General features: G+C 36.1%; 1 protein-coding gene across 1 annotated transcript; it reads left to right on the forward strand.

The window, feature by feature from the left end:
* The first annotated feature begins 550 nt into the window (after positions 1-550).
* Positions 551-14,396, forward strand: LOC141434248 (synaptic vesicle glycoprotein 2C-like). The gene is made up of 11 exons (XM_074096633.1): positions 551-667; positions 3,390-3,483; positions 4,963-5,124; positions 7,078-7,240; positions 9,204-9,325; positions 9,810-10,054; positions 10,362-10,516; positions 10,680-10,821; positions 11,254-11,543; positions 11,961-12,088; positions 12,552-14,396. The coding sequence occupies exons 2-11, from the start codon at positions 3,390-3,392 to the stop codon at positions 12,620-12,622; spliced, it is 1,572 nt and encodes a 523-aa protein (XP_073952734.1). The 5' UTR covers positions 551-667; the 3' UTR covers positions 12,623-14,396.
* The last annotated feature ends 1,729 nt before the right edge of the window (positions 14,397-16,125 follow it).

Below are 16,125 nucleotides of genomic sequence, written 5' to 3' on the forward strand. Positions count from 1 at the left end.
GACGCCATTAACCGTTGAAGAGTTCCGTCCTATGGAGACGATACAGGCCGGATGACCTGGATGTCACTACCAGATTATTGTATTGTCACGCAATTTAGATAAGTATACCAAATTACAAGTCAATCCAACTACTGGAAGTTGGTCATTTACACTTGCAAGTTTTGATTACAGACAGACACATCTTTGGACAAGTGAAACTAAATAAAAGCTTGTAAAATGTAGTTATTTTTTGTATATTGCTGTGCCCTAATAGGATAAATATTGAACTTCCGTAACGCAAATAGAGTTTGACTTTGCTGGGCAGCTATGGCATGCACTGAGTAGGCAGCGCTACTGCGGCGCAAACTACCAACTAACTTCCCTGGAATCAACACAATGCACGCCAAGGCATAGTTATCTATCATAGTACAATTATTTGCAATAGGGATCATCAATTTTACAACGACTGTGTCTGCGGTAGCTTGGCAATTAACGTTCGGCATCTTGGCGCCAAGCGGCACACAGCGATACCGCTCCAGTCGGCCCATACGCACACTATATCTCACATCTATAAAAGGCGAGCCTCCTCTCAACGAGAGTTATTAATAAAAAAATACGTACCATAGATGGTGGCGCTGTAACTTCGAGGAGCAACGAGTAATTGTACATCGACTGTAATTTAGAAAGTGTAAGTCTGAACAGAGTACTAGATCTAGGATAAGTAGCGTAAGCTGCCAAATATGCGATTATACTAATGAAAATATTTAGGATTAGTAGTTTGGGCATCGACGCTCTAGGCTAGATTTCTAGGGTGATATTTCTCTTTTTCATTTTAATAAGGGTGCATTCTGGCGTCTTATAGCACCCATTTTTTAAACCACGTTTACAAATACCGTTCGAATATTGTGATAGCAGAAAATCATAGCTCTGATTAATTTTGTCTTGAGCTATAATTTTGTCGTAGTACACAGATTTTTATGGATTTGAAAAATCGATGTCCTGGTTTCAAAGGCGGGTACTTAACTCTAAACTACGGTAGCTCACAGTGATTATGACTTCACTAACTGAACTTAACTTTTTATCAGACGTGAGCAGGACCAACCCTTCCGTACCGGGTTCAGTTTGTTAAGGCCTAAGGCTATTATATCGTAACAGTATTAATGAGATTCACACGACCTAGTCCCAAAGTAAGCTTCGCAAAGCTTGTGTTGTGTTATTAATGAGATTAACGTTTATTTTTTTACACGTTTCAAACTAAAAAGTCCTGTTCAAGTCTCCCGAATCAACCTGTATACTGTAATCTGACTTACTGTCGCACTCAAAATCGTCAGTTAAAGGTTAGCCCATTACCAGACAACGAAGAAGCATAATTACGCCTAAACTATTGAACCCAGAGACAGGAAATTTCACATACATGTTCCAAAGTCATAGTAAAAATATCTTTATTCAATTTAGGCTATTACAAGCACTTATGAATGCCAAAAATCTACCACCACCACCACACTTTCAACGAAATGGGCATTAAGTAACAATTAAAAAATTCATTTTTCAATTCACTTTCTAAGTCGATAATTTTTAATTATTATTGATGCTGCACAAAATGAATCCAAAGAATCCAAAATAAATGTCACAACCTGTTGTTAGTGAGTTATGTGGTTGGTGTGCTAGGTAGGTAAAGTATGAAATACAACAGTATAGAATTCTACTGAATTTGAGGTTATAAAACACAAATGGTGAATTTTTTCGCGATAGCATTCATCCGAATCCATGAAAATACGGTCTGGAGTAGACTTAACATATTTGTATGGAAAAACCAGATGACGGAAATCCTGATCTAGTGCGTAAACTACCAAACAAATAGTTCTACTACTCTCCGGTTCGTATCTTCACGGATTCCGATCGGATTCGAATCGGACGAAGTGTGAATATGCTCTTAATTTTGACATTACGATATTCAAAGTGAAAACGTTATCCCGAATGAAAATTTGTGGAGAAAAATCTTTTCAGGGGTGTTTATTCAAAATTTACTCATGAATTAACTTGGTGAAAAATATCTTAGTCTCATAAGAGAAAAAAAAACAGGTATTAAATAAATGAGTCTTCTAATTTTGCAATCTTAGTCAATTTTATCTTAACTTGGCAACAGTTAATCTCTTTACGTCGAGATAACAAGAGTGTAAAATTCCTCTCGTTAACTAAGGTTAAGGTTGCGGATGGGCACGTATTTGAATATCGAAAATTTAAATATCGATAGTTAAAACATCGACGACCAAAATATCGAAAATCAGAATGTCGAACGATCATAAGGTCGAAATTCAAAATGTCGAAAGTATAAATTATCGAACGGTACAATTATATTATCGAATGCAAAAATTTTGAATAACCTTTTATCGACGGATAAAATATCGAAAATTGGAATTTCGAACGATTCTAAGGTCGAAATTCTAAATGTCGAATTTCTATAATACCGAAGGGTACAATAGTCGATTACTGATACGAAATTTAACTTTGGCACTCGCTGGCCTCCCGCCGCACGCTCGCTTCGTTCGCTCGGCTCGTGCTTGTTTTGGCCACAGTTGAACCTAACACGCTCCTCCTCGCTACGCTCGTCGTCGCACCTAAACTTTTCGGTTGAATTAATCAGACTCTTATGCAAATATTTGTTAACATCTACGGGTCTTTGCACCTACCAGGGTTTTGAACCCGAAATCACTACTACTAGCCACTACGCCAGCTAGCTGTTTTGATTTAAACTTACGCTATGATATTGTGATGTATGGGAGATGATATCTTTAGATCTTTTGAAACATTTAAGACAGAAAGAAGATCGAACACTCCTACGAACATATCTTTTTACCCGACTGCCCGAAGAAAGGTTATGTTTTCGCTGGTTGCAGCCACCTATCTCTGACCGAAAGATACCGTAAGACACAGATAATTAAAATACTTTATATACACGGGTCGACCACGTATTAATAGTGGAGGTACAGCATATAAGTACATTTCCGTTTGAGTACACCTTGACAAGTAACCACGGATTGGTTCGAAACAAGTCGCGTCACCTTTTCTCATATTGAGATGAGGATTGCCTCATTCTTATTTTAATAATTATAATCATCTTTATTTTGTAGGTCCCTAAGATTAGCTTTTAAATATAAATAGGAAAAAAAATTGTCGCATAGACGTAGCTGTCGTGCACGGTTGGTAGTGGACATTCAAACTGAAAATAGTGTAGTTCAATCTTAAGGACTTCCGCTTCTGTATCGCCTGAATCAGTCAATGACAGAATTGTTCATACCATCTCTCTTGAATCGAATGACATGAATGGAGATAGCATCACAGGCACACAATATGACAGGAAATCAGAAGATAATGGTGAAACGGACCCTAATGTAACATTTTTATTACAGATGGGTAAAGAAATTACTAACAACAACACGATGGAGGTGGAGAAGAAGAAACCGGGGATTGCGACTACTGTAGAAGAGGCATTGAGTTACACAGGTAGATTTTCTTTATATTTTTCGAGCTCGAGGCTAGCCAATAATTTTGTCAGGTGGTTACAATGATATTATTATTATTATTTTCTTATTGTTATTATTTTCCTATTTATGTTTTTACTGTGTTTTTGTTGTGATGTAGTGTGTTTTTCTTGTCAATAAATGTTGTGAGTTTGAGTTTGATATTATATGTTACTAGGGTGGATATGATAAGCTTGTACTGAATTCAAAATTCAAATTCAAATGATTTATTCAGTAAATAGGCCGCAATGGGCACTTTTACACGTCATTTTTTAAACTACCAGCGCTTTCGGAAAGACCATCATTGCCAAGAAGAATGCACCGCAAGAAACTTGGCAGAAAGTCATCTTTTCATAATAATATAATTACAAACAAAATACTTAAAAACTATATTATACAATTAAAGAAAAAAAAATACAAAAAATAATAATAATAAAAATACAGGGATGTATACTAAACACTAACTATATCTTAACTATGTCTACGTTCAGTGGAAGTGTAGAATGCTTCCACCGTCATAAATTTTAAAATTAACTAAAAATGTTTGTTGTTGTTTACTAAATTTTTCAATGATAATGATTTTCTTTAGTTATGTAGACTCCTCAGTAGACAGTGATTGGCGATCCTCCGTGCATTCGATTCTGACTCAATCACTTCACGGACACGCAATGTAATGTGCACAATATTCATTTGTGTTAAATTTTCAAACATCGCAATCTGTTGCCATGCCTCCATAGTAAACATATCAGATTTTATGGCCGTCTTGCTTTCCGTTATCTTCTAACATTTGTTCAGGAAGGTTGGTGCGAGACGTCACGCTTATGCAAATTATAGGCGTCTTTCTTGTTTGTTTTGTTTATAATATTGACCAGGAAATAGAACAGTATATATTCTAATCCATAGGGTCAATGTTATTACTTTTTTACTTCTAAATAACGGATAATCGTTAAATCTTTCATTGTCAAACCAACACTATATTTCTATCGATCAAAAAATAATTGGAAATGGAATCATGGATTAAACGTAAACAAAAAAATCGAGAAATAGACTTAGCTCTTAGTTTATCTCCCTGTGAAGCATGCTACATTTAAATAACCCGAAGCAATAATTGTGTAACTGTAACCCAATCAAAATCACAATAGCTTTCTCCACTTTTTTCTACTAAACGGTAAAGGATGGGTGCAGGAAGAGACGGTAAATATGATCTGATCACGAGCGTCCAAGCGTTAGACAATACGGCATATAACAACAAAAAAAATGATTATTTTAGATTTAAAACGGATGCTTCCTTTCTGCTTTCTTATAAAAGAAGAAGAACGATTTTTTTATTCATAAAAATAATATTAACGCCTTGACGGCAGTTGACGGCCAGTAACAATTTTAGCCATGCACGACTAAAAAAAAAGTTACAAATACTTCTTCTACCTATCTCTTCGGTCTTAAAAGAGTAATTGTTTTGCAGGTTTCGGCAAATACAACTTCAGTTTACTACTTATATGCAGTTGGACGCTTCAGGCTATGGGGTTGGACTTGTTCGGGACTAGCTTCGTGGTGGCAGCTGCTGTCTGTGACCTTGATCTTGACATGCAGAAGAGAGCACTTTTGACGGCCACTCCACTAGCTGGTAAGAATGTAATTGTAGTAAAAAGCATAATTATTGATTTACTTAAAAAGAAAGAAAAAAATGTTTATTCGGTATATAAACGGCAGGTGGTAGGACCTTGTGCAAGGTCTGCCCGGATTGCTACCACCATCTTGCTCGCTAATCCTGCCGTGAAGCAGGTGCTTGCACTGTTGTGTTTTGGCGTGGAGAGTAAGACGCCGGTGAAATTACTGGCACTTGGGGTATCCCATCTTAGGCCTCTAGGTTGGCAACGCATCTGCAATACAGGGGTGTTGCAGATGGTGATATCTTACCATCAGGAGACGCACTTGCTCGTTTGCCATCCAGTCGAATAAAAAAAAACAATTAACAACAAGGTACACATTCATAATGTATTACTTACTTAAAGCCGAAAAGGCAGACAGCTCAGCTTCAGCTGAGAAGAAAAAATAAGAAAATATTGGCGACTTTGGAACAAATGTTTGATGGATTTGTCAGTTTAACTGACTGAAGTTGACATCAATTATTTCTAAAGCGCCATTGTGTCCAAGAGTAACATAACAACTAAAAGGGTAACACAATTTGAAGTGCATTTATTAGATGATATGTAACTATAGCCAGCCATATACCTTGAACTAAAATAAACAATAATTAAAAAAAATCAAAAACCCGACTGCCTTAAAAAATACTAAAAAGAAGAAAACAAGTCTAGTGGGCTAGAACTTTGTTAAGTAGCTAACTTAAAGTTCAACAGTTGGGACCCATTAAGGTAAGAATTTAAGAAGAAGTATGGGTCCCGACTGTTGAACTTTAAGTTAGCTACTTAACAGAGTTCTAGCCCACTATATTTGTTTTCTTCTTTTTAGTATTTTTTAAGGCAGTCGGGTTTTTTGTTTTTTATTAATTATTGTTTTATTTCACACTTTTCTGCTAAAATTGTATATTAAAACGGTATAACGGTTATAAATATACCCATTTTTTTGAATAGGCTAATTATTAGCTTTCATTTGATATCCCACTCGATAAGTTTGAATTATTATTATTTAGAAGTTTGAATAAAAAACATTTTTTGAAAACTTACGATTCGGCGCCAAAAATCTGCCATATTGATTTTTTAAGAATTTCATGTACCCAGTGTCACTCGCGTCATTAAGACGAATCCAATGACGTACCATTTATCAAAATCAGTTCAGCCGTTGAGAAGTTACGAGAGGACATAGGAATAGACATACATACATACATACGCGTCAAACACATAACCCTCCATATTCGCAGTCGGGTAATAAGACTAGACCGTTGTATTAGTGTCACTAACTCCGCTTATCGGTCAAGGATTCTCATGTTATCGCACGGAAACTGCCAGATTTATCTAAATATTGTTACTTAAGTAAATCTTCAAATTGGGGCTCAATCATTAAAAAACTATTACGTCATCAAACATTGCCTTCAAATTAATCACAGTAAGCGTTGTAATCGAATGATTCAGTGATTTTTTTTACCGAATTCCTTAAATGCCTCACTTTCGTGGTTACACTTTTTATGACTTGGCTGAATTATACTATAGTGGCTGATTATTTGTAAGAGTTCATACACCGGATAATTGGGAAGTGTGCCAGAGTCTTCTGCCATTTTAACAGAAAAGTGTCAACAAAAATCATTAGGCACAAACGCTCGAATAATTAATGACCCTGTTATAAAACGGAAAGGAGAATGTTCAGAGATCACACACTTTTGATGTAGGTAATTGGAGCTTTACTGCTTTAATACGGTAACCCCGATAGCTATACCAACATACTACACTCTAAATATCATATTTATCCACCAACAATTACCTTTCTACCAACATTATAATTTTAATTGTAATATAATACTCCCGTTGCAAAGAAATAGAGTTCCAGCTGGAATTCAACGCTCAATAATTAAACACTTAGGTCATTTGTACATAAAATTGGTACTGTAATTGTTTTTTTTTAGGTGTCGTAGCTGGCGCCCAGTTATGGGGCTACTTCGCAGATACGAAGGGTCGGCGGCTGACTCTCTCGCTGTCCATGTCCATTGGATTCATGTTCGCAGCACTCAGCAGCCTGGCTCCCGACTGGAAGACGATGATGGTGTTGAAGCTGTTATCTTCTACTTTGTAAGTACCATCAAATTATTTATGCATTTTACTCAGTACTTTTTTTTTATTCGACTGTATGGCAAACGAGCAAATGGGTCTCCTGATAGTAAGAGATCACCACCGCCCATAAACATCTGCAACACCAGGGGTATTGCAGATACGTTACCAACCTAGAGGCCTAAGATGGGATACCTCAAGTGCCAGTAATTTCACCGGCTGTCTTACTCTCCACGCCGAAACACAACAGTGCAAGCACTGCTGCTTCACGGCAGGATTAGCGAGCAAGATGGGGGTAGCAATCCGGGCGGGCCTTGCACAAGGAACCAATCAGGAAGTTGGTTAAGAGTTTACAGGGCGCCTAAAATAAAGATACTTTTGATGATGATGCAAAAGGGCTTTGTGAATGTTAATCTGCGTAGAAAATAGGTCTCGCAATAAAAAATACCAAAAATAGATTCAACTCTGAGCGCTTGTATAATTTTAATATAAATACATCATCATATTTGACGTAGAGCGTCCAATGTTTGGACATAGGCTTCCATCATAGATCTGTAGTTGCTTCGGTCGGAAGCGGCTTGCATTTACAGTGAACCTGCGGCTTTGACCACGTCAGAATATCAAGGGCGTATCCAGGGAGGGTGAGGCACGGGGGGCATATGCCCGCCCAGACGGTATTTTACCATCACAGTACCTACTTCGAATTATCAGAAAATCAAATTATCAGTAGTTAAAATATGCAACAGAACCCCTTGTGCCCCTCCTAGAAGAAAATCCTAGAACCGCCCTTGCAGAATTTAACACAAAAATACAAAATGGTTTCGGCAATAAGATGGTTTACAAGCTATATTTAAATTCGTTCTCGAAAAACAACGGAGTTTTGACGTCATTACGACTTTTTGTTTCTTCCGTTAAATCCTTTTGTCATCACTTATCATATGATATTGTTTAATTAACAGATAAGGAGAAAGGCAGTGCAAAAATAAATCGTGGAATTCCCACGTTCTTTTTATAGACGATCTTAGAATCACCGTCATGGAAGAGTATACAGAGTATATACACATCATACGTAGGTCCTATTTCCCCAGTATCTTATCTGAGTGAAAATAAACTTTATTTGCTTTTGTTCAGGGGTGCGGAACTGGTAGTAATAGAATTTTCAGTGCCATAATTGATAATGATATGTTGATATTATGAGTAATTTTTGATAGTAACAAGTGGTAAACTTTTATCTAAATAGATAGAAATATAGATATATTGATGGTTACATATTGACAAGCGACTATTTTATTTCTGTATGTATTTGTATACATATTGCATCTAACGTTAGTCGGCAACGGTAGTTACTATAAGGATTCGTCTGCCACAATAGGATTATCTACCTTTATTGACTGTAATATAATTCGCTTTCATATTTATCTTAAGTTAGATTGGATGACACTCTTTCCTGGCCCGAACAATACCGACATGGAAATACCGACCCTGTTTTTCGTGTACACGCCCATAGAAGCTCATGTGAGATTCTATGGGCACGTACACGAAAAACAGGGTCGGTATTTCCATGACGGTATTATCGTTATTATCCGGGCCGGGAAAGAGATCACCCATTTAGGTTCACATCGTTACTTTGTACCTGATTACCATTTTCCTTTGAAGAATATACCTCCATTGTGGTCTCTGTGTCCCTTGTTTTGTGAGAATCAAATTGACGATTGGATAATCTAGTGATACCTAGTGACCTTGACTATGCAAAAGTCTTGTTTGCAAATCCCGGTACAGCATATATTCGTGTGATGAATATGAAGTAGGTATTTGAGTAATTATCCGTACCTACACTACACATAATAAAATTAACCTATTTTCTTGCACCCATAGTACAAGTTTCTTTTAGATTTTGGGCCAAGTCAATCGGTGTTAACGATATTTACGCTCGTATACTTAAAGCTCGTTTTTATTTTATTCAAGTTGTGTCCTGTTGTCACAGTACTTCGGCCAGCAACTCTAGCGCATACACACTGCTCGGCGAGAGCTGTTCTGCGCGGTCGCGTGGTCGCGCCATGCTACTCTGCACTTGCTCGCTCATGTGCGCGCAGGCAGTCGCTGCAGGTTGGTACTGGTATAATCCAAAATACTATAAATCCAGAAGCTTGTGAATGTGTGTTTTTATTACTCTTTCACTGTAAAACCGTATACACTTTAGTACTGCAGACGGTTCTCGGGACCGACATGGGCAATAAACGTAAGAGAGAGTACAAAGTAAAAGCCTAAATATAAACCAATACAACCAAAGGAGATATTCGATGTTCTCATAAATAATACTGATACTTAATATAATGTAAATGAAGACTACGGTTGAATTTGTAGGAATAGCCATGGAAATTTGGCAAAACCCTAGAAAACAAATATATAACGTGACTGGTGTGAACCATGTAGAGTATTTCCATTTCTTGATATTACCTATAATCATTTAGTTCTTCCGTAAGGCATACCAATTCCATCTATTGATTATTTTTGCTTTAAGAAGAACACATAAATTATATCACCAATATCGTGTCGTCTTATTTTAAACACGTTTTTCATCTCTCCACAGTGTTCGCCTATCCAATCCTACCTCTGGAGTTCTCTTACCCCATCGAGTTCTTGGGCATCACCTTCCGTCCATGGCGACTACTGGCCCTAGTACTCTCCCTGCCTTGCGCCGCCACGGCCTGCCTGCTGCAGCTGTTTCATGAAAGCCCCAAGTTTCTGGTCTCCAGGTCTAGATATGAAGATGCCTTGAAGGTCCTGAAGAGCATTTATTCCTGCAATACTGGAAAAGACGCTAATAATTTTCCTGTAAGTACTTAGTTTGAATATTTCGTTAAATAAAATAAAAATCAGCGAATGTGAATTCTTTTCTTTGTCTATTACAGCTAGCAAATGATTAGGTGACTATTCTATTTCAATAATTATTTGGAGTTAAAAAAATCAAGGGACAACGAAGCTTACTTGTACTCCAGCCGAGTTTGAAAATCATAAAATTCGTTTGATTTACTGCGCATCGTGTAACATTGTGAGCACATATTTCTATCTTGGATTTCAAGCTGCTCTCTTCAGAATATTCTGGGTGGTTGAAATTATCTGTAATGTTTCTTATCTGAAGGTCACGAAGCTGGTACAGGATGAGGAAGACCAATCGTCAGCAAGCCAGGGTTCATTCTTCAGAGCTGTATGGGAACAGACTGCGCCCCTCTTCCGCCCTCCTCTGCTGAAGAATACTCTTAAACTGTTCTACTTAGTTGTTGTTATTTATATGACGTAAGTATACCTACATTTTGTTAAAGAGTAGTTGTGATCTTATTTCTATTAGATTTTTAAGTTCTGCGTTTTCATTATAAATCGACTTCTTTCCATACTTGCAAGGAAATGGAACGTAATTCAATTTCAACTTAATAATTATATCATTTCGTGTTTGTTCTAGCGGAAGCGGCTTTGTGATGTGGCTTCCTTACATTATGAACAACCTGTTCTCGGTAGTGGAATCCGGCGGTGGCGAGGGCATGAACCTCTGCACCATCATCAGAGATTCCACGAATAGCTTCGTTGTCGCCGATAATAGCACTGTAAGTAACATTTGCCTCTTTCTTGATCTGAACTTTATCATTACAATTGGAAACTGCTGCAGTATCGTCATACAATTTTAATTTCATGTTAATGTTTTGCGCGTTACAAAATGATAGGTTGTAAAAAATCATAATTATTTTGAAAATATGAGTTTAATAAATAAACCACCATCCATTGCTGGGAAAAGATGATAATTTTGGTCATTATGATTAGAGGATGTTATTTCGATTGGAAATTCTGATATTTTGAATTAGCAAGTGGTGATGAACTGATAAAATTAAAAATCTTGTTACAATCTTATTTAGTACTTAGGAACGGTTATCTAAGGTGTTATGCTGATTTTTTCTTCAGTCTTTAGTTTTTTTAGCTCTTAAAATCTAGGCGGATTACATAGGATTAGATTCCTTATGGCCATTTGATATTGTTTTTAGACTACAACGGAAATCTGCAATGATACAATCCAAAAGACGACGCTGCTCTCAGCCATAACGTACGGTGCAGTGGCAAGCTCCGCCAATCTGGTACTCTCTCTCACCTGTGAAGCCAGGAAGCGGTTGGCAATGATGGGAATCATTGCCATGTCAGCCTCGGCAGCAGTTCTACTCAATGTGGTACCAGTGCCGATCGCTGGTGGAGTTTTCTTCTTCATGTTCCTGTTGTGTGCTCTCTCGATGGGAATTCTAAGTGTCTACTTTGTGGAGTTGTACCCGACGTCAGTCAGGTGAGTTAACAAATACATTAGGTATCTTATCAATATTTATTTGATTTTGAAATATTTAACTAATAAACTTCGGTAAATTTCAGTAAGCTACTTGAGAAAGAAAGATAAATACGAACTTCCGAAATAAAAAACCCATGAACTGTGACAACTAATGAAAAATTTTGATTCTTTTCTGTCTGTTAAATTCGATCATAACTATGTCGATAGATGAACTCGTCTAGTTCCCAGTTAATATGTCGGTGGCCATTTTTAATATCTAGAATGAAGTTTTTTTTTGTTTGACTGACTGTGTTTTGTGTTGCTTTTATTTGTCATTTTTGTTATTAATTCGACATTGTAATTTAAGTTGATAAAAAAATGAAGTACTTATTATGTTCCAGGTCAAAACTAAATATAATTTGCCTTAATTGGTTACAGGGGCACAGCGTCCTGTCTATCAGTGATGCTCGGCAGGTCAAGCGCGTTCTTGGGAGTTAATGCTATAGGTGCTCTCATCACGGCCAATTGTGAAACTACCTTCTATGTGTGGTCCGTCTTGCTGCTAAGTAAGTTCTAATTATATACATACTACTAGTCAGCCCGCGACTTCATCTGCAAATAATTCGTCTATCACAACGATGTTTTTCAACTTCAAACTATCTTCTTGCGAAAAATCATGAGCAACCCCTCGCACCTCGAAAGGTTCTAGTTTTTTTAGGTCAGTTAAAAAGGCATCATTTAATATATAGGGTGCCCTTGCAGGGCTTTGCAAATTATGACTTACCCACGCCAAATTTGAGTCCTGCACTGTCACTGAATGTTACCAAGATTCTTAAGAGGTATTGATGTCAAGGAGATAGCTAACAGACAATTGATGGTTAGGTAGCATTAATTTAAGAAAAAAATGATTGTTGAAATCTTCTATACGATTCCAGTTGATAATAATTACCTTGCCAGTGAAAGCAAATTTTAAATGTGTTTTTGATGCATCATTACAGCTTTAATTAATTTGTCAATTTCCGTTTACAGGTGCAATCGGAATGGCGTGGCTTTTACCAAAAGACAAGGTTATTAAGGAATATGAACAAACCAAATTGTAATTAATTAAATGAGTGTGCCAAAAGGACAAATTTTATGAGATTTGGAAGGATTGAGTAGGTATCTGAATAGTCATAAGTTATCATAAGTCATGGAACTGTGAAATGGCTCAGTACTAAAAACTCTGGTTTCAACCAAGGAATGCGGAGGTAACTCGCTTTCTGGGCTTAATTTTTTCTTCATGTACCTAAGTTTTAAAATGCCAAATATTGTACCTTGCATCTTTCAGCTACTATTTTTATTTAATAGGTAAAAAAACATGAAGAAAAACCCTTCTTGTGTATTGTTTATAGAACTGATATAAAATTAAGTTTTTTTTTAATTGGAATCCAATAATCCAATTTATCTTTATGCACACATCATTAAGTACGTATAGGAGTTTTATCAAGTTTTTTACATATAACAATAAAAAACTGTTTTATATACGTACCTATTGCTTAGGTACATATGTATATTTGTAATTAGGAACTTTAAACTATTAACAAACCTTGAATTGAAATAGATGTACAAAAATGAACTGGATGTAACAAAAATGTCTGAATAGTTTAAAATTTAAAACGCTTACTGTACCTTTCTTTTAAAGCAGTCTTTACTTTTAAATGTAGAGTTATTCTTTTTAATCAATCAAGTTAAACTCTTTTTTTATTTGCAGTTTTAAAAGCTGAATATACTAAGTTAACGCGTGTTTTATACGTAAAATATCAGTACTATATTTATGTTGATTTTGATACGACTGAAATATTTCAAGTCAACCAGTTTGAATGGAGCGGGTCTCCAATCTTTCTTTGTATCAATGTACCTGAAGATAAACTGATAGTTTAAGTTAGATTAAAACTTATTTTAAACAATGTTTCAGAGGAACTGTACAGCAAGCTTAAAACATATTAGATTCTCAATCAAGTTGCTGTATTTGGTTCACAATTGACGTACACAAATAATCCTCAAACGAGACGTGAATGGCGATATAATTGCTCTAAGGTCTCTAGTTAAGTCTCTAATATAGAGCTGCAAGTAAATTTGTGCAAGTTGCATTACTTTGTGAGGCCGCAAAGCAAACAAAAACTGTCCTGGTTATAGTAATCGCGATATAATCGTAATTTAATAACTACATCTTTTTAACTACATCTCTTCTTAATTTATCTAGCCATGTTTATGTTAATTAAGGAAAATATAGGTCTGCTTTATAACCCATAATGTAAATTGCTTAAACTTATCTCTATGAGTCTGTGTTTTAAGACAGTTTTGTCTTTCGGAAACATTTTTCCTCCCTTTTTTCCGAACAAAACGGGGACTATGCAACACTGTGGCATGCTCGATATTTTTATGGTACGGTTTTAAGGTGTTTTAAATATGATTTTAATCTAAACTTTGTTTTCACGCCCGTAATAACAGACTTTGAAAGCCATACTTAAAAACCTCACGCAACAGTGCGCCATCTAGTGAGACAAAAAACAATAGCCCTCATTACAATGAGGGTTTTCACAGAGGCGAAATATCGCTAGATGGCGTTAGTATCGTGAGGTCCGTTTGACGTTTGCTCGTGATTGGTTAAATAACTAGATGAGCCAATCGCAAGCAAACGTCAAATGTCAAACGGACTTCACGATGCTAACGCCATCTAGCGATATTTCGCCTCTGTGAAAACCCTCATTGGAAGTGGTTAATGTAATGCAACTTGGAGGATTAAACTTGGTTTTAGATTTATCAATAGCTTAAGTTAATTAAGATAAGATTTGAACTGAGTATTTGTAATGAATAAATGTGACTGTTTATATAGTTTTGTTTTTAATTCTAGTAAGGTAAATGTACGAGTTCTGCTCACTGTCCCAATAGTTGTCATATTTGATTTTTAACCCCCAACGCTAAAAGAGGGGTGTTATAAGTTTGACCGCTATGTGTCTGTCTGTGGCACGGTAGCTTTTAAACGGGTGGACCGATTTGAATGCAGTTTTATTTATTTAATAAGAATAAGAATGGTTTATAGGCTGATAAAAATAGATACACATACAGAAACACTGAAATATACACATCCATGCCTATCCCTACCAGCCAAAACTCCGATGGTCAACTGTGGTCTTCATCATCAGTTCCACTTCACCAAATGTGATTTTCATGAGCAAATGCACGAGTTACTAGGTACTAAATATATCAAATTACCATAGGTGTCGCAAGTAACTTTTTTTGACCTATAACTTAGGTTACATCACAAAAAGGTTGAGTAAACGTCGTATAAATGTTTTAGCGGTGACTACCCGTTGTATAAAAGCGTTTGGTAACACGTTCTTGCACTATAAGCTTAAAAAGCCAAATTATCCTATTAGCTGTTGATGTAAAGGTTTATATAATACTTTTATTTTATATAGCCGTTATAGTCAAGTGCTATAAAACCTCAAATATAGACAGTACAGGGCATAATTACTGTATAAAAGTGCTTGAAATCACTACTATGTATCTAATTTGTGCTACAAGGTTTCCCTGATAACCGCTATAGATATTGCGTTTTAGCAGTGGTTCCACAAATCACTGCTATAGTACATGATACTTTAATAGTCATAACGACGCCGTAATAGAGCGGTTTTGCTTTATAATCGATTTTCAGGACATTTTTATAGCAATTAAAAGTGTTTAAATTGTTTTTGATTCCCTATTATAGTCTCATTGCGGCAGACGTCAATATGACTTTTTTATATAGCCGAAGCTTTCTGTAATGGTTTTGGTTGTTCTTTTAAACACAACAGCGCACGTAGCTGACTTTTTATCTCCTTTATAGGATAAATAAGGCACATAAAGGAAGGAAACTGCTACTCTTAAATCATAATTTTGGCCTGTAAAGGCGTCGTTGTATCTTGCTTACAACGTCTTGCTTACAACGTACTAACATAAAAAAGTGCATTGAAGACCTAATTAAGTGCATAAATCGCGGAAAGATTATAAACGTAGTACACACAGAACAGAGGACGCAGAAGAGAGGTGCAAAAACAATATCAGGAAGTAACATCAAAAAAAGAGTTAGTAACAATCAATGTGAAGTGCGGGCAAAACCAGCGCAATGTGGTTCCGTACAAAACTTAGTTTATCAGTGGCCATTATTAGGGTAATTTTCTTATATCGGCACTGAAAAAGAAAATAACACTAATGATTATCTATTTTATAAACCTTCCCTGTATATCAAAATTTATTTCTATTAAAAGAGTTTGTGTGACCCGGCTAAAGTTTTATGGAACCCTAATTTTACGATGATGGCGGCCAAAACTTTGTCATGAGTTCTATAGTTAGCCGGTAAGAGCCACGAATGTACTTCTTGACTGTAAAGTAAAAACTATGGCGAATTTAATTTTATATTATTAATATATTTTATTCAAAGCTCAATAAATCGAGGGCGCATTAAAAATACTAAGTGAACCTAATACTATTCTATCGGTAAAACTTTGGTCGCACATGCTTTATGCAGTATTGATCGTTTTAATCAATGTCTAATAAATAAGAAAACAAACTTACCACGATG

This window comes from Choristoneura fumiferana, chromosome 13, assembly GCF_025370935.1.
Source record: "Choristoneura fumiferana chromosome 13, NRCan_CFum_1, whole genome shotgun sequence".
NCBI classification, from domain to species: domain Eukaryota; kingdom Metazoa; phylum Arthropoda; class Insecta; order Lepidoptera; family Tortricidae; genus Choristoneura; species Choristoneura fumiferana.